Here is a 25,889-nt window from a genome sequence, read left to right as displayed (position 1 = left end):
TGGCTGGGAGGAGACATAGCAGCTGTCCCTGCCCGGCAGGCCAGGTGCAGTGGTGAGGCCCACAAACAGGAAAACACAGCAGCTCACGGCCCAGGAGCCTCAGGGGGCCTGAGAGGGACGCGTAAATCAGGGAGGATGAGGGGTGGGCGGTGGCTCGGCCATCAGGAAAGCCAGATGAAGGAAGTGGGCCTGAAGCTGGAGTGTGAAGACTGGGGAGGATTTGTAGGTGATCAAAGGGCTTGAAGGGTTCTTGAGGTTGTGGGGGAGAAAACAGGGGGCTCTGCAGGTGAGGGGAAGGAGCAGACTGACAAGCATGGAAACAGCCTGAGGGAGCAGCAGAGCAGGGCCCTCTCTGGTGCCCAGTGGTAAGGGCCGAGTAGGGGAGACCCAGAGTTGCTGTGGTGGCAGGGAAGACTGTCCAGGGCCCGCAAGGCCAACAGAGAGGCAGCAAGCAGGATTGGAGGTGGAGAGGTCCGGCTGGGAGTGGGTTACCTGCTCACTGCTGCAGAGGTGTCTGTGCAACCGGGACCACGAAGTAGGGAAACCCAAGGAGTGCTGGAGGGATGAGAAGGCCATTCAGATGGAAGTCATCCTACTTCCTGGAATTTCCTTTCCCCATCGTCCGCCTTACAAAGCACACTTACTGTCTCGTAGTCACTTCACACCTCTCTCCCTGACTGCACCCGGAGCTCCTTGGGGACAGGGGCTGCCTCTCACTTTTAACAAAGTTCTCAGCACCATGTCAGGTCCAGTCTCAGTGCTCAATAACTGAATGAACTGTGTGAAGGGAGGAGAGGGGAGTGAGGGGAGGAGGGAGGGACGTGGGCTGCCCGATCAACAGTTCAATCCCCTTGCCTTCCCAGATTCAAGTCATCAGTTTTGTCACGGAGCAGAACTGGGACTCACTGGAAGTGTTTGACGGTGCAGACAACACTGTAACCATGCTGGGGAGTTTCTCAGGTGAGGTGGGGTATCCAGGGACCTCGACTCAGAGGGACAGTGGTGGACTTTTATTATTATTGTTGTTGTTGTTGAAATATAATTCACATGCCATAAAACTTACCATTTTACAGTGTACAATTTAGTGGGTTTTAGTAAGTTCACAAAGTTGTACAACCATCATCACTATCTAATCCCAAAACATTTTCATCACCCCAAAAAGAAACCAGGTACCATCTATATACACTGCCCGTCTCTATGGATTTGCTTGTTCCAGACATTTCATATAAATGGGTTCCTACAATATGTGGCCTTCTGGGTCTGGCTTCTGTCACTCAGCATAATGTTTGCAAAGGTCACCACGTGGCAGTGCACATTAGCGCTGCATCATGGAGAGACCACATTTCATTTATCCATCTGGTTGTTTCCACTTGTTGGCTAATTATGAATAATGCTGCTATGAACGTTCACGTACAAGTTTCCATGGGAACGTGTTTTCAGTTCTCTTGGGTATGCACCTAGGAATGGAATTCCTGGATCATATTGTAATTTCATATTTAACTTTTTTGAGGGGCTGCACCATTTTCCATCCCAGTGATGGACTTCTAAGTGTGGTGTATGATTTTTGCCCAGAATCCAGGGCAATTATCTGGGTCTTTTAGACCCCAGGACTCCATGTTATCAAAATATAAGAAAGAGTCATGTGCCCCTAGATAAACTGTCTACACTGCCTGGATTGCCCAGAGGATTATCCATGTCAGAGTCACTTGGAAGATGGCTGGAAGGGGACCAAACTCATAGGCCACATGAGGAAGTTACCCTACTGCTGGTGTGGGACTCTCCCACTGCTGTTTTGCAGGAAGTTGTTTGGAGTCTCTCCTCCCTCAGCCATCGGAAATCCAGCACTCCGAGGGGTGCTAATTTGTCATTTAGGGCGTTTGATAACTGGGGATATCTGGGGACTGTGGGAGCAGAATGTCAGCAGGTAGCAATAGCAAGAGAAATGGGGAGGTGCCCGGGGGTGAGAGAAGGCCGAGCCTGAGTGGTCCCTGTGTCCTTGTCTAGGGACGACCGTGCCTGCCCTTCTGAACAGCACCTCCAACCAGCTCTACCTTCACTTCTACTCAGACATCAGCGTGTCTGCAGCTGGCTTCCACTTGGAGTACAAAAGTAAGGATCCAGTCTCAGCTGCACGCAGGGGTCAGGGTGGGAAGTGACAGGGCCCAAGGTCCCTTGCTGAGCAGGGTTTACCCTGGGGCTGTGTATTCCCCACCCCGCTTAAGCCTTACGCAGACCTCGATGAGGACACTAAAGCTCAGAGAAGGCCTGAAACCTCCTCCAGACGCACAGCCAGTAAGCGATGGAACCAGGGTCTGTGACGCAAAAGCCTGCGTGCTTCCTTGGCGTCCACACAGGAGTGGGAAGGGGGCCCGGTCACTGGCCGCAGCCCAGGCCCTCTTCTCCGCCAGTCCTAAAAACTAACCTCTCCAACTGGTCGGTGATGCAGTTGTCTTTAAGTTCCTCTCCTCATTGGAAACTTCATTTCTCTTCCACCAGATTTCTCCCTTCACCCTCAAAACCTTACATCCTGGCTTCCAGCATCCCTAGGGAGTCACAACTAAAAACTCTTCCAGAAAAAGGGTTGCAGGGAGAGTAGGGGATACAGACTCCTGGGCGTAAGATAAACTCAAGGATGTATTATGTAACACAGGGAAGACAGCCACTATTTTGTAATAACTGTAAATGGAGAGTAACCTTTTAAATTGTATTTAAACTTTTTTTTTAATTTTAAAGAAAAGAAAAAGGGTTGCAGATATGCCTTGTGGAGTAGCAAAGACAGAGGTTGCTGGGGTAGCTGCTTTCATCCTGAGACTGCCTGCCCATCCCCCTCCCCACTGGGTGCAGGAAATAAGTAGCAGCAGTGTTTGTTACACATTCATTCAGCAAATCCTACCTGAGTGTTCACAATGTGCCAGGTGCGATGCTGGGTTTTGCTAGGATTGGGTGAGATCAAGATGGGTCAGTCCTCTCAGAGTCCCTGGGAGAGAGGCAGACCGAGAAGGGCATGACGGCATGCCAGGTGCTCTCAGGGGTGTGGCCAGGAGGTGCAGCGGTGGTTCCAAGGACAGAACAGTCACTTGTCCCCGGGGCTGGTTGAAGAAGTGAATGTCATGAAGACAATGTGGCACGCATGCCCTGTGCTAGATGCCCACAAAACACAGCTGAATAAGACACAACGCAGAAAGTCTGGGGGGAGATGGACGTGGAAGCAAGAATTGTAGTGCAACCTGATATGCTAGGGGAGTACGGAACAGGGGAGCCCAACCTGGCCAGGGGAGACTGTACGCCAAGGGATGCCTGAGTTAGGTCTGGAAAGAGAAGACATGTGGGAGGGGATGGCGGGCTGGACTATCTTTAACAGGGTGGGCCTGTGCAGAAGAAGCCCCACTTGGTGCTAGAGGCCTGATAAGGTCAGCATCACCCAGCTGGTCTCCAAAATGAATGAGTTTTGTCCAGGTAGTTGGGAGAGGATTAGCTGGATCCCAGGATGCTCATTACCAGAGAGAACTGAGAGTGTAGCTTGTCAGAAAGCCCTGGGGCAGCTCGAAGCAAAGACCCTGAAGGGTAGAGCATAGGACAGGGGCCTCCGAGACCTTCCTCCCGCGGACCTCTCAAGCCTCACTCACCTCGCGGGGTGAAGTGTTCTGGTCTCTTGAATAATTCACACTTTTCCTTTTACCCACCTTTTTCTGTTCTCTCCAGTTTTGTTTCCTTACCCAATATTTAAATTTCCTTACCCAGTATTTAAATTTGAACCTCCTAGAATCTTCTCTTTTCTTTCTTATTCCAAAGACAGACTTCCTTCCTAAATTTCTTTGTCATTCTACTGCCTCGTTCCCAGGAAAAATTCACCTCTTCATATTTTGTGTGCTGTTGTTGTCGTTATTCTGCTGATGTTTATCCTGCGCTGTCCTCTCACAGTGGAAAGAGCTAGGGGAAAACCGGTCCCCACTAGTATTTGGAGGCTAAAATTCCTAGGAGCCAAGACCTTGCTGTTCTGTCTTTGTTTTGTAGACAATCTACAAAGAGGGTACAAAAGAGGAGAATTAACTGCCATTGTAGAGGCAAATGGTTTTGAAGGGTACTGAAAAGTCCCATCTACTGCTGACTCATATTTAATGTTTATTTAATTGAAATGGAAATGGAACAATATGCTCTCAAAAGTAATAAATTGCATATGATGTTTTAAAAGTCTTCCTTTGTTGTCAGCATGGCTTAAATAAAATCAAGCTGTGCAATGTTAGAGAAATTAGAATGGATTTCTCTGCCTCCCTCTTCCTTTTTCTCTGTCCTCACCTTTCTCCTCACTCCGTTTTTAAGCCCACCACATTCTTTTGCTCTTGCCTTCTCTCTTTTTCTCTCTGCCCCTCCTCCTTCTGGCCACCACTGCCATTCCAGTAAATCAGTCTTGGGTTACTAAGTTGTGATCACCCCCACTAAAGACTGACTTGCATTCTACTTGGAGTGCAGGGAGGAGAGGAGAAAAAAAGACAAGATAACATCCAAGATGAAGAACTTTTTTTTTTTTAACATTTTTTTATTGAGTTATAGTCATTTTACAATGTTGGTCAAATTCCAGTGTAGAGCACAATTTTTCAGTTATATATGAACATACACATATTCATTGTCACATTTTTTTTTTGCTGTGAGCTACCATGAGATCTTGTATATATTTCCCTGTGCTGTACAATATAATTTTGTTTATCTTTAAATTCAGCTCGATTATTGTTTTAACACTGTCATTGGGGTCTTTTGTCCCAGATGCTGAGATTTGTGGACATAGGACCAAACAGCTTTCATTTCTAACATTCACTTCTTGAAGGCACTTGTGGGACAGAAATTGCCTGGGAAGAGCATGAGGGAACTTTCTGGAGTAATAGCAATGTTATGTAGTTTTAAGCCCAGTGGGCAGGTGGGCAGCCAGAGTTCCCAGATGATACCTCCTGCCTTAGGAGGCTTTGGTCTGATGAGCCTCTGTGCCATATAAATTCTGATTTCCTCCGTGCACTGTGAGCTATAAGGTTTGGGAAGCAGTAGGCTAGAGGCTGAGAGGAGAGAAAGTAGAGAAGGCACAACTTGGAGGCAGCTTCTCCTCCCTGCCACCAGCATCGTTCTCCGCCTACTAGTGCATCAACCTGATGGGCTTGTCCCTTCTCCTGTCTGTCTGTTTCTGTCTCCTCTAGCGGTGGGCCTGAGCAGCTGTCCAGAACCTGCTGTGCCCAGTAACGGGGTGAAGACAGGCGAGCGCTACTTGGTGAACGACGTGGTCTCTTTCCAGTGTGAGCCAGGCTATGCCCTCCAGGTAGCTCACCATGACCCCTGGGGGAGGTATCCCCTGAGCTGTGGTCAGCCAGCCTTCCACCAGCAGAGTTACAGTCATCACAGAACAGAAAGAAGCCCCCCAGCCCCCAACTCCCCAGGGACCATTATCCCCTCTTGGAGCTGTTCACACAAAAGACAAAGTGATGACTTTAGCCATTTGGCACAAATCGATCTTGAATCTGTTCCTGCAAAGTTTTGGTTAGATTAGACTCTGGGAAAATTTAATTTTCCTTTCAAGGCCATGAGGGAATCTAGTAATTAAAGGAATCTCACAAGGAACCTTTAATAATGAGAATTCTTTAGTGATGGCTGTTATTAAGCATCCTTCCCCAAGCCTCTCTCCCTCTGCCTCACTCCCTGTCCCACAGTGGATCCTTGTATCTTGTTCCTTAACCCAAGGCCCTAGGACAAGCCCCCCTGCTCTGGGTTGTACATGCATTTGTGCCCGTGGGGGCTGCTAGCCCACCCTGTTCCTGATTCCTCCAGGGCCACGCCCACATCTCCTGTATGCCCGGAACCGTGCGGCGCTGGAATTTCCCTCCTCCGCTCTGTATTGGTAAGACAGCCCTGACTTTTCCAATTCCTTCAAATCTGTTTCTACCAGGATTTGAGCTTGGTCACATATCACCAGGATCAAGTTCAAATCCAAAGGAAGTTTGGGATTCCAGTTCTGCTCGAAGACGGTAGTTTCAGGCATGTTTTTGTAAGCTTAAACTCTCAAGATTTCATGACCTTTGGAAACCTTTATCCACCAAATGAAACGTGACAGGAGCCCCGCCCATTCGAAAATACGATGATGACTTTTCTGATTGCAGATCATCCACCAAACCCTAAGTGGAACCTCTGGGCACGTTGGGCTTTCCCCTGTGACTTCCGTGGCACAGACAGAATCCACTGACAGAGGAAGGCTGGGGGTTCCCTGTGAAACGATTTAGCTTGGTTTGGTTTCTGTGCTAAGCAGTGATGAAGAGTTCACTGTATACAAGAAAAGACAGGGTCTCCACTCTTGGCAGCTTCTAATCAGGTTGGGGCACGAGGAACACCCAATTATTGAGTGCGTCCCACGTGCCAGGCATGGAGCTACCTGTCTCCTCACTGCAGATCTTCAGGGCAGATATCATCCCCTCATTTTTGCAAGTAGGAAAACTAAGGCTTTTAGGGTTAAAAAGAAAGTGGCAGAGTCGGGAATGGAAACCTGGGTTTCCCTGATGCTCTGCCAGCTGCAAGGGCACATCAAGGCTAACCTTCGGGTAGGAAGCGAGGTGAGTTGAGGGAGCATCACTCGAGCATAGTGGCATCTCTCCTCTGTGATCTCCCCAGGGTGCAGGGCCTGGTGGCCCACAGAGCAGTCAGAAAGGTGACTGGTCAGCTCCAGGCCCTTCCCCCAATTCTGTATTACAAAGGCCCTGCCCGGGGACCCACTCAGGAGCAGCAGCTGCTGTGGGTAGGGGTTTACTGTGCCTGCCGGCCCCTGTCCCAAGTGAAGAGAAGTCCTTTCTGTTGTAATCTCATAACAACCCTGAGACACAGGTGCAGGGTGCAGGAAACGGAGGTTGGTGGAAGGGGTGTTTAGAACTCACCCAGAGTCACACAGGAAGTGAGAGCATTGGGATTGTGAGCCCGAGGGTCAAGGCCAGAGCCCCTGCTTTGAACCTGGCCCTGCTCCCTTCAGGTCTGTGTGCTCAAGTCGCCCAGTCCAGATAACCGCCCCACCCCACCTTTCTCCGGCCTTCCATGACTGGCCACCCCTTTCTACTCACACAACCTGTCCCTAGTAAGATGTAAAAGGAAGAGATCGATGGCAACTGGCCAGGCTGCAGTCCTGCCCCAGCCCTGCATCCTCACACAGCTCGGGCTGAGGTCATCTCAACTGGAGTTTCCGATGCCCCGGCCCCTGCTGGCTGGCTCTCCAGGGAATAATCACAGGCACTTTGGCTGAGTGTGTGTGTCAGAGTTCTGAGGGTGGGATGGTGCTGGGGTTTCTCTGCTGACCACCCAACCCTAACCCCATGGAAGGTGTATTTGTAAGGAGCCTGGCCTGGTGCCTGCACAGAGCGAGGACTCAATGCCTGCCAGCCCCCTTCCTTCATCCTATTTTTCAGTCCCAGAATAGTCGATAGACAGTGAGGAGAGGGAGATTTGGGGGATGCTGTAGGAGAAGGTCACACTTCTCTCTGAGCAGACCACTTTTGCTGCACAGCCTCACTAAGGAAACTGACCTTTGAAGGGCACTCTCAAGGTCAAGAGCCTGTACCTTGGGTTTGTGGACGGTTTGGGCAGTCCTAGGATGTGCTTCCCTTCCTGGATTTGCATACTCAGTTTTGCCTCCAGGGGTAGTGTTTTAGAGAGATGAATTATAGGTTCCTTTGGATTCTCAAAGGGAAACTGACTTAGAAAAGTCCAAACGCTGCATGGCCCTGTACTCGCCTTGATGCCGTCCTAACCCTCTGTCTGGTCTCACGGTCACAGCGCAGTGTGGCGGAGCAGTGGAAGACATGGAGGGGGTGATCCTGAGCCCAGGCTTCCCGGGCAACTACCCCAGCAACATGGACTGCTCCTGGAAAATAGTGCTGCCCGTGGGCTTTGGTAAGTCTTCCCGCCCATGCCTCCGGGCTTAAACCAGCTGTCTGCTGTGGTCACTCAGCACAACCTTAGCCAAGTCAGTTGAGCTCTCTGCCTCTCCACAAGCTCATCTGTTGACCTCTTGTGCAATTGTGAGGATCAATTAAGAATGGTAGAAATGAACAAGTTTCTACTGTAGAGCACAGGGAATATATTCAATATCTCATAGTAACCTATAATGAAAAAGAATATGAAAAGAAATACATGCATGTATATATATGTATACACACAACTGAAATATTATGCTGTACCCCAGAAATTGACACATTGTAAACTGACTATACTTCAAGAATAAAAAAAAGAATAGTAGAGATGCTTAGGGAACATAAACTAGGGAAAAGACCTTAGAGATTGCCATTACTGTTTTTATTATTTGGGGAGTGAGCTAAAACCCAGGAATGTGGAATGAGAAATAACCAGGGATGGTTACAAAAGAAAAAAAAACATATATTTTACAGAGAGTAGACCTCAACCTGTGCTTTTAACTCCAGTATCCAATTTCTCATCCTAATTAAATTGAGCCAAGGTCAATGTGAAGTTGAGTTTTCATTCTTTATAGTCACATTTTAGCTGGCCTTAGAGACTGGGAGATGTTGTGTGTGTGTGTGGAGATGGAGTATGCCCGGCTTGGGGGTTGGTGGGGTGTAGAGGGCGTTGATCTAGGTACAAAACTTAATGACTGGCCATTCTTGTGCACTGGGAATGTCATTTAACCCCAGATATCTCTGTTGAAGGGATAAAGGATTTGTGTTGACATGGAATTTACAGGCTGTACACAGAGATCATCTTGCCCGAGTCATTGCTCTGCTCCTAAGAACCACGTGTCCCAAGGGGATCGCTCCTGCACAGGCCTGTGCTTTCTCATTCTGTGACCTCAGGAACGAAGACCAACTCTTTTGTCCTTTATTATTCGGCCTAGGCGCCCGGCTAGCTCAGTCGGTAGAGCATGAGACTCTTATTATTCAGCCTAGAGTGGGTCTTCTGATGGAGAAGAGGCTTTCAAGAGAAAGCAATCTCATGAGACTTCTCTAAGTCTTACCTGAGGGGACGGGGCAAGGTTGTGACCCCCCAAAAGGTGGAGTCTTATATGAAGTAGCATCTTCTGAAGGAAGCTGGGGATGGATGATTGGAGTGTAAAATGATGATGACTTTGGCAGTTTGGGAAACTCCAGATTTTGAGACATTGAGGAAAAAGGAGCTGGGAGACTCTATAGCTCTGCATCCAGGTTTGAGCCAGAAGAACCTCAGATGAGAAAAGGTTAGGGGGAGGGCAACCTCGAAAGGGAACCAGAAGTTTAAGTGGGAGGTGCATCACTGTTCTCTGTAAGTCCTGATGTTCAGCCCCCAGAGCTGTCTATCTATAAGTCCTCCGGGGAAATCAGCCTCCTGTGGGGGCCAGTCACACAAGTCCAGGATCCCCTTGCTTTGAAGTTAGTGTTGGACTCCAAACAATCCCTGATGGCACCTGGTTTCAGTGTTTTAAAGCTACTGCAGTTACAAACTTCTGCCACTAGATGGCGGCAGTTAAGCAGCTCAATTCAGAAATTTGGCTATCCTTAGAGTCTTTTTTTTTTAATTGAAGTACCATCAGTTACAATGTGTCAGTTACAGTGTGTCAATTTCCGGTGCACAGCACAATATCCCAGTCATGCATATACATATATATATTCGTTTTCATATTTAAAGAGTCCTTTTGATGGGCTTGCCACCCTGGGGGTTGGGAGGATGCCTGGGCGGTGGCCTGGGAAGCACAGGTTCCTAGAGGTAACAAAGGTGCTCAATGCGAAATTATCTGTAATTTGGAAGCAATCTACATGTTAATTAATAGGAGAATGAATAGTGTGGTTGGATAATTTATTAAATGGAATTAATTAATATGTAGTTAAAAATCAATGAACTGTATCTTTTTACAGCAACAAGGGTAGACCTTGAAAACCACAATGTTGAATAAAAAAGAAGTTTACAGAACCGTACATGCAATATATTAACATTTATGCAAATGTTTAAAACAAACCAGATATAGACTTAAGAATCCAGAACCATGAACTGGAAGGCTGTGTTCCAAATTCATGAGATTGGCTGCCGCTGTGGACAGAGGAAGGGGAATGGGAGTCTTCAGCAGTTGATGTCAAAGCAGGTGTTATTTTATTCACCTAATCAGATGCCAAAAAATTCACACAGGTGTGCTCATCCTAAGCAAATAACAAAGTACAGATGAGCAAATGATAAAAGTTCAGATCCGTCTGAGTCCCACCATGTAGAAATCATCAGTAACAGCTTAGTCCTCACCATTAAAATGTAAGCTTCATGAAGACAGGGACCCTGCAGGTCTCGTCCCTCTCTGTGCAGTGCCTGGCACAGCCCTGATGCCTGGCAAATGCTCAATAAATATTGGTAGTGAATCGATGAACAGTCTCCTAATGTTTTAATACAAAAATTAGAATTGTGTGCTACACACTACTTTGCAGTCAGATTTTCACAATTAACATTGGAAACATTTTCCTATGCTCAGAAATGTATTTCTTCACTATCAATTTTAGTAGCAGCCTAATTCTGAGAAATCTTATCAATAGTCCTACCTTTATTCCACAAAGAATATATTCATATGTGAGTTAAGATTTTGATGAGATCCATTTCACCTTTTGGGTTGTTGGGAGGTCCTGATTCATCCAATAAAATCGCAGAGTATGAACTTCACTCGGCCTCTTAACAGAACAGTTGGGACAATATATTCTTCTAATTTCTGAATTATCATAAGCATTCTAGAAAATACCAGTATTGAAGTTAATGTCTTTGATTGGGTGTAGTTATTTTTAAGTAGCGGTATTTTTAAGTAAAAGTTTCTTTTAGCAAAGCTATATTTATACTGATGCTAGACATATGAATCCCAAATTAAATCAGGTGTTAACCCTGAACTTCTTTTTCCACAAAATAAAATAGACTCGGGACGGGGCTTTGAAATGACTGGTGCTCTTCATTGTGAATGAATAGTATACTTTTAAGTTCAGTCCTGCCTGAAGACAAGAGACTGGACTGGACCGGCATCTCCCCAAGTGTGTTCCAGGAACCCTAACGGGTGGGAAGTTGGTAGTCGGGGCACATGGGCTCTGGCAGGCCCTGCTTCCAGGAGGCGGCACATCAGAAGCAGGACTGTGTTGCTTTGGGCACTGTCTGCCTCTGTCTTGCTCCCAGGAGCTCACATCCAGTTCCTGAACTTCTCCACCGAGCCCAACCATGACTTCATAGAAATCCGAAACGGCCCCCATGAGACCAGCCGCATGATGGGCAGATTCAGTGGGAGTGAGCTCCCCGGCTCCCTGCTCTCCACGTCCCACGAGACCACCGTGTATTTCCACAGTGACCACTCCCAGAACCGGCCGGGATTCAAGCTGGAGTACCAGGGTAAGGACAGGGAAGGCCCCATCCATCCCCGCCTCTTACCTGCATCGTCCCAGGGGAAGAGAGAACACAGGAAGGGTGGGGGGGTGGGCCTGTCCACGGAGGCTTCCTTTCAGTCGCCTCACAGAGGATATCTAACCCCTCTGACAAGCTTTTCCAGGGTGACAGCCCCAAAGGGCCCTCTCAGCCTCCACCCCGTCCAGGCCTGACAGCCAACTGCTTCTTCTGAGCAAGTGACCCAGCATCCCCCTCGGGCATCCCCGACTGTCCAACCAGCCTCTTATGCCGGGCCAGAGAGGCTCACTTACCCCTCTGGGTCTTCCCCTTCACATCAGTTACTCTTGGCAAAGATCCTCCTGTGACTTGATGGAGGATTCCAGGAACCATTCTGGTAACAGTCCCAGGTGGGCCTACTGAGCCTTCACAACGAGATGGGTGCTGTTACTCCCACCAGGGGTTTCCCTGTTTGAGGTCCGACCGAGCTCACTGGCAGCTAGAGCTCACTGGCAGCTAAGCTCTTCCGCCCTGAGCTGAAGTCCAGTGACAGGCCCCGCCCCTCGCGGAACCAGCCCCACCCACCGCGGCTCGGGCTCCGCTGTTCAGGGTCCTCACCTGCGGCTGTGCCGCTGGGCCCCACCTGTGCCGCTATACTGGGTCAGGGGGCGCCCTGGGTAGGCCCAGCTTCCCCCAGATGCTTTCCTAGTGTGACTGATGGAGCCATGTGTTCTAATCCCTTTGCCCAGACTCTTCCCCTGAATTTTTTCGTATGTTTAGACTATTTTCCAAGACTAGTACATGCTTGTCAAAGAAATAAAACATTACAGAAGTTTTTATAAGTGCATCATAGAAAGTCAGACTTCAGCCATGATCCCATCTCCAGCCCCACCATATGCAGAGGTAGCAACTTTTAACACTTTGATTTTCCCTTTTTTTTCTGTGCATATACTGAGGTGACTATATTATTATATTTTTAACCAAAATTGGATCACACTGTGGATGCTGTTTTACAATTTGCTTTTTTTAAGTTAATTTTTAATTATACAAACAATTCACAAACACATTCACCTTGCTTTAAAAGAAAGGGAGGGGGGAGAAGGAAGGGAGGAAAGAAGAAAGGATGAAAGGAAAGAAGGAAGGAAGGACGGAATTAAAACATTACAGGTAAGGCCAAGCTTTCTTTGTCTACAGCCTCCAAACCCAGAATTATTCCCCAGAAATGACCGCTGTTGTTTTGATGTGATCTTTTCCCATATGTTTCCATACATATGTTACATGGAGCTGTGAAGAATATGTAATATGTCATGGTTTTTGGGGGTTGTGTTTTCTATGGCAATATAGAAGGTTCTATATACATTCCATTCTGACATTTGGCTTTTTTATCCCTTATCAAACATGAATACCAGCCAAGGATTTGGGCTTGGCATTTACGGAAAGCCTTAAAGGGTACCCATGAGATGGGAGCAGTTAGACCAGTTATACAGGCGCTGCCCCCTCAGAGAACCTCTCTGAGTGTGGTCGGGCTTGTCACCACCTGGGAAGCCTCAGGAGGAGGAGCTGGCCTCTCTCACCAATGGAGACACTGTGCTTCTTCCCCAGAAAGTGCCCCGTCGTTGGTGGTAACGAAGCTGCCCACCTCGCGGGGAGGCCAGCCTTAACTAGCCTGCACCTGTGACGTGTGCGCAGCTTGGGTGGGCGGTGTGCAGCCTGTGCCGTGGGTCAGGACGCATCCCCGGCATGGTCTGCCCTGGGAGAGACTCGGGCCCCAGCCCTGGGTCAGCATGCCCTCTGGGGCAGACGCACGCCTCTCTCAGGCTGAGCTTGCTAGAGGTTCTCTAACAGAATGCCACACACCGGGTGGCTTCAACAACTGAAAGTTACTGTCTCACAGTCTTGGAGCCTGGAATCCCGAGATCGAGGTGTGGGCAGGGTCAGTTCCTTCTGAGCACTGTGAGGGGATCTATTCCTCGCCTCTGTCCTGGCTTCTGGTGGTTTCCTGGCCACCGGCACTCCTTGGCTTCTGCAATTAACACCCCTGTCTCTGGCTTCATCTTCATATGCTGTTCTCCCTGTATGTCTGTCTGTCTCCAAATTTCCCCTTTTTCATAAGGACACCAGTCATTGGGATTAGGGCCCACCCTAAAGACCTCACTTTAATTTAGGCAAAGGTAGGTGAAGACCCTATTTCCAGATAAGGTTTCATTCCAAGGTACGGGGAGCGAGGCGGGGTGGGTTAGGACTTCAACATATGAGTTTGGGGAGGAGGCGATTCGACTCTGACAAGCCCCAAGCTCCTCCTCCTGTAAATGCAAGGTCTGATGACGCTTGTCCCCATTGTGACGGAACAGCTGCCCTAGGGCCTGCCCACACTCTGCGCGTCACCCCTGTGACCGGCACAGACCTGCCCACTGGGCTCGCGTGATAGGACCAGACACTCGCTGCATCCCCTGTGCTTTAAGCCCACTTTGTCCCTGTCGAAGCTGCCCCCTGAGTCCCTCGGGCTCCATCTGCTCCCTCCCTGTAGAGAAGCCCTGACCCCTCCCACAGGGCCCGGGTCTCGGGCTCAGCCCTTCCCACATGCACCAGGCCTTCCCCTTTGAGGAGCTTCACCTGGGTTCCTCTGCACCCAGGACCCTGCACCGAGGCTTCCAGACCACAGGCCCACACTCTGGGTTAGCGGTACCTGCACTGAGGTCTCACATGTCCAGAGGCCCAGTCCTCTGAGGACTTCCACGGCATGTGGAGGGTGGAAGCCAGGAGGAGGGGTTCTAAGGATGCCTGCAGAGCCCCAGTGCCTTCACCAGGGGCTGGCCCGACTGTGGAGAGGCCCAGCGACGCCCACTGGGTTCCCACCCTGTGATGGGCTCCGCTCCTCTCTCTCACTCTCACCCCCTGGAGATTTCCCAGGGTCACAGGCCCAGCTACCTCCTCAGCACCATCCTGCAATGCCCGTGGGGCCACTCTTGGCATCGGGGCAGCTGCTTCCCCTCAGGACCGGACCTCAGCTTCCATTAAGCCTTCTCATCTGTGGTGACCCCCGCATCTCCGACTGGGTCATCTCCAGAGCCTGAGGTCGAGGGACCCCCACGGAGGCCTCCCAGCATGTGACAGGTCCAAGTCATCCCCCCGCCCAGTCAGTCCACGTTCCTTCACCTACTGGAGTTTTACCTTGTAGACAGGCTCTGACCACTCACCCCAAGTTTCTCCTTTATGCAAAGACCTGCTTCACGAAAGAGTCACCTGCCACCACGGAGGCTGTTTCTATCCAGTACGCCTAGCTCTTTGTGGTCCCTCAACTTTCTTTGGAAGAACTCTTAACTCCTTACTTTTCTCAAAATTCCTCCCGTCAGACACTCTGAACCTCCTGGGCTGGGGTTCTCCCTTACCCTTCTTCATCTAAATATTCCCGTAAAGATTTTAAAACAGCATAAACCACTGCTCCCCAGGTATCTAGTGTGACAGGCTTGACTTACTCCATTAAAATTTCTCAGCAGATTACATTTGTAAGAACTTAGCAAAAGGAAAAGGCAGATAATTGTTCCAAAATGTCAGGCATCATCATTATTAATACTTTTTAAATGGCCCTTCATTTGAAATTGTATCTGCCCCCACTGTAGCATCTCCCTTTGGGACAAACCCAGACAAAGTTAATGATTCCATTTCTTAGGGTTCATGTCTGCCCCATAGGCCCAAACTCTCCCTTTGAATCTTCCTCTGGTTTGGAGATTTTTCTCAATATGAAAGTAGTCCTGGTACCCTCATTCCGGTGTCTCTCTTTTTGAAAAGCCCAGGTCTTTCCACTGGAGGCAATCTGCAGTCCTATAAGAGAGACCCAGCCACGATCCTCAAGGCTACTTGAGGCTCCTCTGCCTCGCTGGGTCCACTGAGGCTTCTTCTTAAAGGCCCAGCTCATGCATTCAGCCACCTCCCTGGGCAACAGTCTCCCTGCTTCCACTAAGACTTTCATTTGCCAAATTGCCCAAACCCTCTGGTGCGGCCTGAGAGAGCCACCTCTTCCCTGGCTGACCCGCCCGCCCACTCGCTCTGCAGCTGCCCGATTTTTCAATACACCGAATTACCTTGATGATTTCCTGGTGAAACGTGCCCAGGTCCTCCCACCGGGACCTCCCTACACGATGCCGAAAGGAAATACATACCACAGCCGCCATGACAGAGGGGCTGCTGGGGACATGTCCACTTTGTGATCACGGTCATTTATGTTGTAAATGCGTGTGCTGAATGTCATTCACTTCCATGGCGCATTCATTTGGCCTCAGTGACTCCCACTGAGAATTCCCACTGTGGGAGCGCCCCCTCTGCTTCCACTGCTAATATCCCGTAGTGTGGGCCTAATTCCTGCCCTGAAGGCCACTCTTTGTCCCTCTTTGTCCTGTGGATCCAATTAATTGAAGGCCCTGCTCCATGGCATGCGCTCAGGCAAATCCCTCAGAGGCCTCTCCCTGTCGGACAGGCCGCAGCTCCTTCCACTGAAGCATCTCTGTCTGAGGCAGGTGCACCTGTTCTGGAAGCAACGTTCCTGTTCTTTGGAGGGACTTCCAAGTACAACAGTCACACGTTCCTTCCCACCCAGCTCTTCCCTCTCCTTGCCACAGGCAGGTGTGGCTTTTCCTCCCACCGAGTTTCTCCCTTCTGACAGGTTCTAATTTCTCAGAGTCAGAAAGACCCCCCTCAAGACCTCACCCGACTGCTTCCTGTGTTTGTGACCTTGATGGTTGTGGTCAGGATTGGAGGAGAAAGCACATGAAGGAGCCGAGGTCCATGCTGAGCCTCAGCGAGGTGCTCAAAGGATAATGGTTCAGTCTAACCTGCTCTTCCCTGAGCCGCCTTCTCCCCCCGAAAACAATAATAATAGATAACATTGATTGCGTTCTTGCCATGTGCAAAGAGCTGTGTATATAATATCCTACTTAATTCTCACAATAACCATTTTCTAAATAAGAAAGCAAAGGCGCAGAGAACTTGAGTAACTTGCCCAAAGCCAATAGCTAGAAAAGGACAAAGGCCCATCTGAGTCCGAGTCTTGGTTCTCCACCACTGTACTCTGATTGGGGACAAAACGCCCAGAGAGAGTAATCTTTTCCTCCTGATCTTTTCCAGCCTATGAACTTCAAGAGTGCCCAGACCCAGAGCCCTTCGCCAATGGCATTGTGAGGGGAGCTGGCTACAATGTTGGGCAGTCAGTTACCTTCGAGTGCCTCCCGGGGTATCAACTCATTGGCCACCCTGTCCTTACATGTCAACATGGCACCAACCGGAACTGGGACCACCCCTTGCCCAGGTGTGAAGGTATGTCCCTCCCTCATCCCTGGTGACTCTTTTTAGGGACACTGATCCAGAGCAGTTCCACACTCCACCTGCCTGCTCCATGGATCACCCCAGCTGGGAGGTCCCAGCAAACCTCATCCATCCTGTTTTCATACAGATGGGACCGAGTCTGTCCAGGGAGAAGGTCCCAGGGACAGGGCTCTGGGCCAACGCTAAGGAGGACCTGGAGGAGATGTGCGGCCCAGCCAAAGGAATACACGCTCAGCCTTTGGGAAGAGCCAACCCCATGGGCTAGGTGTCCCCAGTCAGAGGGGAAGACTCTGCAGGAGAGTGTAGGAGCCCACTGGTGTGTGGAGGGGTAGAGTTAATCACCAGTATCCCAAAGGGAGAAGAGAATAAAGTCTCTTTCTAGGAAATTCTTGTCCCTCTCGTCACACACCCCAGCTTCTTCTCTTTCTCCTACATGAGGCTAGAGAGATCTGAGCTGATGATATCAGGGAGCTAGAGGTGGCACTTTCTGCGTCTTCAGTAACCAGAACCAGGATGGAGGAAGACCAAGAGGTTGTGCTGCCCCGACCCCTGTCTGCACACCTCAGTTTCATTTTCCTTCCTTTTCTACCCTTGGAGCCCAGCATTTTCCTGGAGGAGAAGCTGCGATTTGTCTTGAAAGGGGAAGGTTTGGCAGGGGGACAGTGGAGTCTAGGAGAAACTGCCCGGGCTCTGGAGTCAGATTGCCCTGGGTTTCATCCCTGAACCACCTCACCTCTCTGACACTCAGTTTCTTCCTTAGTGCGATGGGGCTTCTCACCTCTACTTTGTAAGAGCTGAGAGGGTTCCAAGATGGTTCACGTAAAAAGCACCCTGAACGGTAACTGGCTCACAGATTATGAGCTCAAAGTATTAACTCTCCCTAGAAAAAGAGACCTTATTGCAGAACTGAGCTGTTCTGGTGTTGGAATATAAGACCATAATTTCTCAAACTCCCCAGTTAGTTTTCAGAGTCTCAAAACTATTCCTATGCGTAACTGGTGCATCATCCTGGAATTGCTGGTTGGTCACATGCTCAGGGACAGCCCTCACTGTGGACTTTTTCCTTTTGTTCCCTGTTTTCTCCTTTCTGTGGCATCACAGGGGAGAGGAGAGAGCAGTGCTTTCTTCATCAGACATCTTGAGCCGGAAGCCCTTTTCCCTCCTGAGAAAGTTCTTCCCTCAGCTTCTTGGACGCCATATTCTCTTGCTTTTCCAATTACCTTTCTGCCAACTTTTTGGTCATCTTTTTCTTTGTCCTGTAAGTGTTATTCTTTGAAGTTTTTCCCCTAGATTCTCTTCCCTTCTTTCATATATCCAGATGCCATCTGTACCTGCAACCTTTTTCTGTTTCCTAAGATCTGCACCTATGTATCCAATTCCTTACTAAATACCTTCAGTAATCCAGAGACATCTAAATCCCAACATATTCAAAATTGAAGTCATCGTCTTTTTGCCATTACATTGAAATCCTCGTGTAATAAAGGGCACCTCTAGTCACCTGCTTATTCAGCCATCGATTTGAGCATCTTCCTTCTCACTTATCCGATATTTACACCGAGTCTTGCTAACTCTATATCCTAATTACTCTTCACATGCATCCACTTCTCTCTATCCACTGCCTCCGCCTTAATCTAGGCTGCCACTGGGATGAGGCTCCTCACTGGGCTCCCAACCTTCAGTCTTGTGTTCCTCAGTCCATTTTCATAATGAAGTAAGAGTGAGCCTTCAAAGCCATCCATATACTCCAGACACTCCCCTCTCAGAAGCCAGCAAGGCGCCCCCATCTCCCTTGGGGGAATCCCAGCCTCCTGTGCGTTTTGCAGCACAGCCTGTGCCCCAGGCCTGTCCCTGCATCCCTGCTGCTGTTCTCCACTCACAGACTTATGCTCCAGCTAAGCTGAAATACTTTCCATTTTCCCCACGTCCCGTACTTTCTTGCCTCTGGTTCTGAGCACATGCTCTTCTGTCCTCGTAAAACGTGGCTTTTCTCTCCTGCCTTACCTGTTTAGCCCTTATCCTCCCTCAGGTCTGAGTCTAAATGTGAATCCTGCCAGGATTCCCTCCCTCCTCTCAAAGGCTAGAGGAGGGGCTCCCCGACACATTCCCGTGGCATTCCATGGTGATGGCGTGCTCCAGCCTGTGCTGTAGATGCCGGTACGCGTGGCCGTGTCCCAGCAGATGGTGAGCGCCATGGAACAGAATCCTGTGCCGTGGCATCCTTGCTGTCCTTTGCCTCCCTCAGCCGTGCCTGCCACTGAGTGGATGTTCGGTACACGGAGGAAGGATGGCGTGTCCATGCACGCCACTTTCAGGATACGTTTGCATTCGCAGGAACCCGGCCTCCCCTTGGAGGCGTTTGGATTCCTTCTTCTCAGTCTGGTCTGCCCCGCCCACATCTCTGGATGACCCAGGCCGGCCAATACGCTCATTGTTCTGCACCAGGGTTTTTTGCTCAGAATCTCTTTCTGTTCTCCTCCCTGGTGACTAAATATGAATGCCATGCAAGTGTCCAGGACTCTTCCATCCCCCTACCTGAAGCCTAGATCAGAGTGAGTCTAAGAGTGAGGAGACCAGAAGACAGGGAGAGAGGATCATATCTCTGCAGCAAATGCCTTCTCCGTGAGCTGGTACCAGCGGAACACTACATGTGTCAGTTCATCTGACTGCCACCTCATCCGAGCGGGGATTCTTGTCCATTTTATAGGTGAAAAAAGAGAGACTGCACAACTTGTCTCAGGTCATCTAGTCAGTAAATGGTTTAGCCATGATTTGAACCCAACCTTAGCTTCACCACAAGAATCCTCAACTCTTAAGACCAAGAAGACTGGGCCAAAAATCTTAGAATAAAAAGAGAAAGAGAGATCATACCATAACTTCTAACCTCTTCTCAGCAAAAGTGCTGGAGCCCTGACTCCAACATTCCTAGGAAAGGAGAGGGGGTAGCCTTGGTGTGCCCTTCCTTCTGGGCAGGTCTTTTCCATGAGAGATAGAGGGGATATAGGGGTTGAGGCAGGCCCACGGAAGGCCCTGCACTGAAGATTGGGGACCACTCGGGCTGTGATGTGTCAGGAATGGTGAGGAAAGCCGGGCCCAGCTATCCTCAGTGCCGCCTCCTCCTGGAGCAGGATGATTCGGTGCTGGGATCCGGGACCGCATTAGGAAGTCATCTGAAGTCTCAGGTGGGAGGTGACCTTCAGCACTCATCTGTGTTTGTGTCCTCTACCCGGCAGTCCCCTGTGGCGGGAACATCACCTCCTTCAATGGCACGGTGTACTCCCCGGGCTTCCCCAGTCCGTACTCCAGCTCACAGGACTGTGGCTGGCTGATCACCGTTCCCATCGGTCATGGCATCCGCCTCAACCTCAGCCTGCTGCAGACAGAGCCCTCTGGAGACTTCATCACCGTCTGGTAGGGCCAGCCGCCATGTCAACAGCCGATGAGGAAGGGCATTAGCCAGGCTCTCAACTGGATTGCCCATCTATTTGTCCGGAAAACCAAAAGCTGAATGGTTTTAAATGGCTGTCAGCCTCCTGGGTCTCAAATAAACACAGTGGAATGAGGACTTAGCTTCAATTAGTCCTTTATGACTCCTTGAAGGGAAAGGAATGGCAGGGCAGTGGCTCCCAACCTGGAGTCCTGCTAGGGGTCAGTCAAAGAGTCAAAGTACCAATGGATGTGAGAATAGGAGTGAGCATAAATGAGTCGACTTTTCTCAGTATTTCCAGAGTCCAAACCAAGATTCTTCACTTACCTAAGATAACCTACCCAGACCAATGAATGAGCTTTGGGGTGGGATTTTGCGATGTCCCACTGGCCATCCCATGCTGAGCCAGCGCTGCCAGCAGGACTGTCTGCCGTGATGGAAATGTCTTATCTCCGTGCTGTCCAAGATGGTAGCCACTCTCTCTCCATGTGGCTGTTGAGCACTTGAATGTGACAAGAGTGACTGAGGAGCTGATTTTTAAACTTCATTAAGTTTTGAATCATTTAAATGTAAATAGCTGCCATGTGGCCTAGTGGTTACCAAACTGGACAGCCCAGCTCTGAGTTATATAGTTAAAGTATCTTGAGTTAACTTTAAAATGGGAATATGAATTATTAGTTGATAAGTGCAGTTTCCTAGACAGTTTTTTCTAAGCCACTGAATCTTTGGACAAATCTATACTTTAAAAATTCTTTTGTTTGGAAGTTACTGCCATTCTGGGAATCTGCAGGAGACAGTGGGAGTCTCTTCTCAGAATTTCCAGGGTTGGATAACTGTAACCAGACTGCCCTGGTTTAATTTCCCACTTAGTTTTCAGATGAAGGCTAAGCATAAATGGGAGGGGCTAGATAAGATTGCAGGGATGAAATCCGTTGCCCTGGGAAGGCAACCCGGGTATGTCTCTCTGCTTGGGGGACAAGGAAATTGGGCTGGCGTGTACAGCAGCATGAGCCACCCACACTTCCCTGCATCCTAGCCCCCTCCTAGTGCTGCAGTAAGACCCACAGCTCTGCCCCATGGCTCTTGCTTCTTGGGTGAGAGTATTGCCCCAAGAGCCTGTTAGGGAGGCTGGACTCGGGGAGAATCCAGTGAAAATGAGCAATCAGTGTTGGCTTTGCTGATTCTATCAACTTTGTTGGCCAACCGAGTTGGGAGATTGGACAGAGGAGTTCAGAGCATGGGGGGAAAGACAGTGTTGGGTGCAAGAGGAGCCACAGTCAGCCACTCACTCAAGGCCACTGACGCGCCCAGTGGAACAGGCAGCCATGGTGACTGGTGACATGTGGGACCTCCTTTCCTCTTGCAGGGATGGGCCACAGCAGACAGCTCCACAGCTCGGAGCCTTCAGCCGGAGCTCGGCCAAGAAAACCATGCACAGCTCATCCAACCAGGTTCTGCTCAAGTTCCACCGCGATGCGGCCACAGGCGGGATCTTTGCCGTTACCTTCTCAGGTCAGTATGGAAGCCTGTTGGGGGGGAAGGGCCAGGCTCACAAGTCCAGCCTGGGCTTGACTCCTGGCCCCACCGCTTGCCAGTCATGTGGTTTGGGGTGAGTCACGTAGCTTTTCCACCTCAGGGTCCTCAGAGTTCTGAGAATTAAATGTGTAGCATGTGTGAGATCTCCCAGCACAGGGCTCCATAAAGGTGAGTTTTCCTTCCCCTCCACACAGTGGGGCACAGAGGTACATGGCACTGATCCTTGGTGCCAAGTTCAAGTTTAGAGGCAGCAGGGTGTGGCTTCTCATCCATCCTTCACATCAGCTCAGTGGTTGGGTTATCCGTTCACCTGTGTGCCACCTCGTCCCTTAGCACATTCCAGGGGGTTGTCGCATTCCAAAAAAATCCAGGGCCTCTGTCAACCCCGCAGGAAGTGCTGTGCACAACGAAGTCATGGAGAATTCAGGTTGAGGAGAATGAGCCATTCAGGTTGTTTGTCCTTATCAACAGCCTATGTTCTTCTAAAAGCCCAAAGTTATGGGCCTGGATATTTCCTCATTTGTGTTACAATGGACACAGCATAGAAAAGCTTATAGAAAGTTCTCTGTGAGCTTGCGCCTAGCTGTGGAATACAGTTTATAGTCTGTAGCACACGACACCTATTTGAACTAGAAGTCAGGAAAACATGACTTTATTCCTGGGTCCACCTCAGGCCAAGTGTCTGACCTTGTCTCTCCCCAGTGTGAGGCCTCAGCTTCTTCACCGGCGGAATGAGGGGCTTGGAGACTGTGAGCTCTAAGACTTCGGTGAGGTAGTAAGGCAGATATTATTACCCCGCTTTACAAACCAGGGAATGAGGGCCGAGGAAGGCTGGAGAACTTGCCAGACCCACACAGACAGAAACGGAACGAGAACACCATCCTCCAAGGCCTGCGCTGTCTGCCCTGGTGGGGCTGCGCGGTGTTTCTGCACCACATGTGCATTTGGAGAGACTCAAATACACTCAGCCCCGAGTCCTTGAACAGGCAGTGATATTGAGACAGAAGGAGACAGAGACAAAAAACACTGTTAAGAGTGTAGGCAGCTCCAGCCGCCTTTCCCAGGGAGCCTGGGCCCAAGGTGCGCGCGTCAGGGCGGTGAGACCCCGCCCTCGCGGCCCGCCTCGGGACGTTGTTGGGCACACCCCTCACCCCGTTCATGGGACCCAGGCTTTGAAGACAATGCGGTTTGACTCTATGTGACTTGCTCACAGAGTGGTAAGAGTGTGGACTCCAGAGTCACACACACTTGGGTTCACATCTCTGCCGCACACCAGCTGTGTGACTGTGGGTCTGTCTTCTCACCTTTCTAAGCCTCGGTTTCATTATCCGCAAAATGGGAATATTAGTACCTAACCTCACAGAGTTAATGAAATAGTGCACGGAAATGCTTCGCTTTAGCACAGAGTGTAAAAGGCACTTGGTAAGTGGCAGTTTTCATCATCATCCACCATCATCATCATTATTATATTTCGAGATTACCGGGATCAGTATGACATCACCTCAGTGCTAGATCGCTGGTTCCTGCTCTCGAGCCTTGACCTGTGCCAGGACCAGGGGAAGGAGGCCCAGACCTGCCCGCAGCCACCCTTGTTCCCGAGTTCTCCTGAGTCAGTCTGCCCAGGAGAACACCGCTCCTGTGTGTATCCTGGCCACAGTGCCTCAATGCCCTCAGATGAGATATGAGACTCAGGTGCTGGCTCAAACCATGGTGCAAGGCCTCATCACCTAGAGGAGCAGGCAAGGGCCAGAGCAAGAGAGGATGGAAGCCAGCAGGCCTGAGTGGGAGAGGCCCTGTGCTAGGGGCTGAGTGAGCAGGGAGGCTCGTTACACCCACTCATAGAGCTTTGGGTAAAGTGTGGAATACAGCACTGGAATATAGGAATACAAGTGTGTGCAACATCTGTGTACAGTTTAGAGAAGTATAAGATGAACCCTCACCACTGAGCCTATGAAAAAGAATACTCGTGCCTTTGAAGCCCCTGTGCACCACCTCCGACGCATCCCCCTGCCCCTCCACCCCAGAGTTAACCACGGTCCTGAATCTTTTGTTAAGCATTCATTGCTTTTCATTATACTTTTACTATGTGTCTCCAAAAATAGATACTGTTTTATTTTGCATCTTATTTCTGTTATGGAAATAGAATTGTTTAGTAAGTGTTCTTCTGTGACCAGCTTTCTTTACTCAAAATTAAGTTTTTGAAATTCATGCTGATGCATGTGACTATATTTAGTTCATTTTTCAATGCTATATAGTATTCCATTGTGCAGAAATACAGTCATTATCTAATCTATTGTTGGTAGGCATTTAAGTATTTTATTTCAAACAGTATGAGCATTGTTGTCCATTCTTTCTCGTGCACATGTACAAGAGTTTCTCTAGAATACATGCCTCTGTGGAACTGTGAAGTTGTTTAAGTATTCATGTTTTCAGTTTTACTAGGTAATGCCAAAGTGATCTCACAAAGTGGTTATAACAGTTCACACTCTTTCTAGCAACTGAGGTAGAGCTTCTGTTGTTCTGCATCCTTGCAAACACTGGGCTTTATTGGACTTATAAATTTTGGCCAAGCCAGTGGGTAGCATTTCACTTTTATGCTCATGATGAGGCTGAGCATCCTTTCATAACTTCATTGACTATTCATGCTTCCTGCTCTGTGAAGTACCTGCCCCCCCAGCTTTCTTCCTCCAAGAAGAGAGAGATAACAAACAAGTAAGCAGACAAATAAAACCTTGGCCATTTGTAACAAGTGCTATGAAAGAAACAAATAAGATAGCAAACAAAAAGGGAATCTACTTCATGTAGAATAATTGTGGAAAATTTGTCTTAAGAGGTGATATTTGAGACAAGAATTATAGAAAAAGAAGGAGCTAGACTTGCAAAGAGTAGGGCTTAGGACTGGGTTGGGAGAAAGAATGCTTGCCTTTTTGTAGGTGAACATTAGCTCTAAATAAATTTCTTTTCATATCAGAACCAAAAAAGAAGAAAAGAACCTTAAAGGAGACTTATGACAATATTCTATAGTATTTTTTTAAATTTAGCCTTCATCAAAACACGGTTTTGGGGTTTGTTTGTTTGTTGAAATACCATCAGTTGCAATGTGTCAGTTTCTGGTGTACAGCCCAGTGTCCCAGTCATGCATATACATATGTATATTTGTTTTCATTTTTCTTCATTAAAGGTTATTACAAGATATTGAACATAGTTCCCTGTGTTGTATAGCAGAAACTTTTTAAATCTATTTTTATATATAGTGGCTAACATTTTTAAATAGCAAACTAACTCCCAAATTTATCCCCTCTCACCCCCTTTCCCCGGTAACCATAAGATTCTTTACTAAGTCTGAGAGTCTATTTCTGTTTCTGTTTTATAGATGAGTTCATAGTGTCCTTTTTTTCCCTTTTTTTTTTTTTTTAGATTTCACATATGCGTGATATCATGTGGTATTTTTCTTTCTCTTTCTGGCTTACGTCGCTTAGAATGACAATCTCTAGGTCCATCCATGTTGCTGCAAGGGGTATTATTCTTTTTATGGCTGAGTAGTATTCCATTCTACAGTATTTTTTAAATGAGAAAAGAGGATTTGAATTGCAGAGAAAAATGCCCTTGGGAATATACAGTTTAGGAAATAGAAGCAAATTTTGAAAAGCATCTGCCTCCAGCGTAAGACTCTGGGTAACATGGACTCCAAATAAGAGGTATCTGGCTGAGAGATTAATAAAAGGGGAGCTAAATCTCTCCCCTGTCCTTCCTGAACATCCTTTCTAAAGCTATTAGATGGGATGGAGCAACGTAGGCACCCACACCTGCCAGGGCATGGCCCAGGCCAGGGTGTTGGAGGAGAGAAGGACCCACACTGAGGGGCAGCCTGGCATGGGGCATTGGAGCCCATGAGGGGTGAGAAGGTATCTATACAGGGACAGGGCTGGCATGGGATATCAGAGCTCAAAACAAAATAAGGGAGCGTCTGTGGAGGGTATCAGAGCCGAAGCAGAGTGAGAAGGTTATCCGCAAAGAGGATCGATCAGAGCCCAAGTGGGGCGGGCAGGACATTCACTCAAGGGAGGAGTGGCAGTAGAGATGGGAACTTGGATCCATACAGGTGATTGATCAAATAAGTTAATATATTAAGGACAATAGAAAGCAGGTGTCTCACTGTCAGAGAGGAGGGTTAGAAATAAGAAAAGAGCAAACAGAATATACTCAGTGAATTGAATTTGAATTAAAGGTATCAGTGTGAGCCATGGTTTTCAGGATGTACAGACAGGTATAG

General features: G+C 48.8%; 1 protein-coding gene across 1 annotated transcript in view; it reads left to right on the top strand.

The window, feature by feature from the left end:
• CSMD2 (CUB and Sushi multiple domains 2) overlaps nucleotides 1–25,889 on the top strand; it is a 473,825-nt gene that overhangs the window by 364,424 nt on the left and 83,512 nt on the right. Inside the window, 9 exon segments of the mRNA XM_032495868.1 lie at nucleotides 864–960; nucleotides 2,005–2,109; nucleotides 5,184–5,302; nucleotides 5,809–5,878; nucleotides 7,792–7,908; nucleotides 11,137–11,346; nucleotides 16,459–16,647; nucleotides 19,887–20,064; nucleotides 21,447–21,592. Coding sequence (XP_032351759.1) covers nucleotides 864–960; nucleotides 2,005–2,109; nucleotides 5,184–5,302; nucleotides 5,809–5,878; nucleotides 7,792–7,908; nucleotides 11,137–11,346; nucleotides 16,459–16,647; nucleotides 19,887–20,064; nucleotides 21,447–21,592 — 1,231 coding nt within the window.

The sequence above is a fragment of the Camelus ferus genome, chromosome 13 (genome assembly GCF_009834535.1).
Source record: "Camelus ferus isolate YT-003-E chromosome 13, BCGSAC_Cfer_1.0, whole genome shotgun sequence".
In the NCBI taxonomy this organism is placed as follows: Eukaryota; Metazoa; Chordata; class Mammalia; order Artiodactyla; family Camelidae; genus Camelus; species Camelus ferus.
The sequence above is the reverse complement of the archived record's forward strand: the minus strand, read 5'-3'. Positions and strand labels throughout refer to the sequence as shown.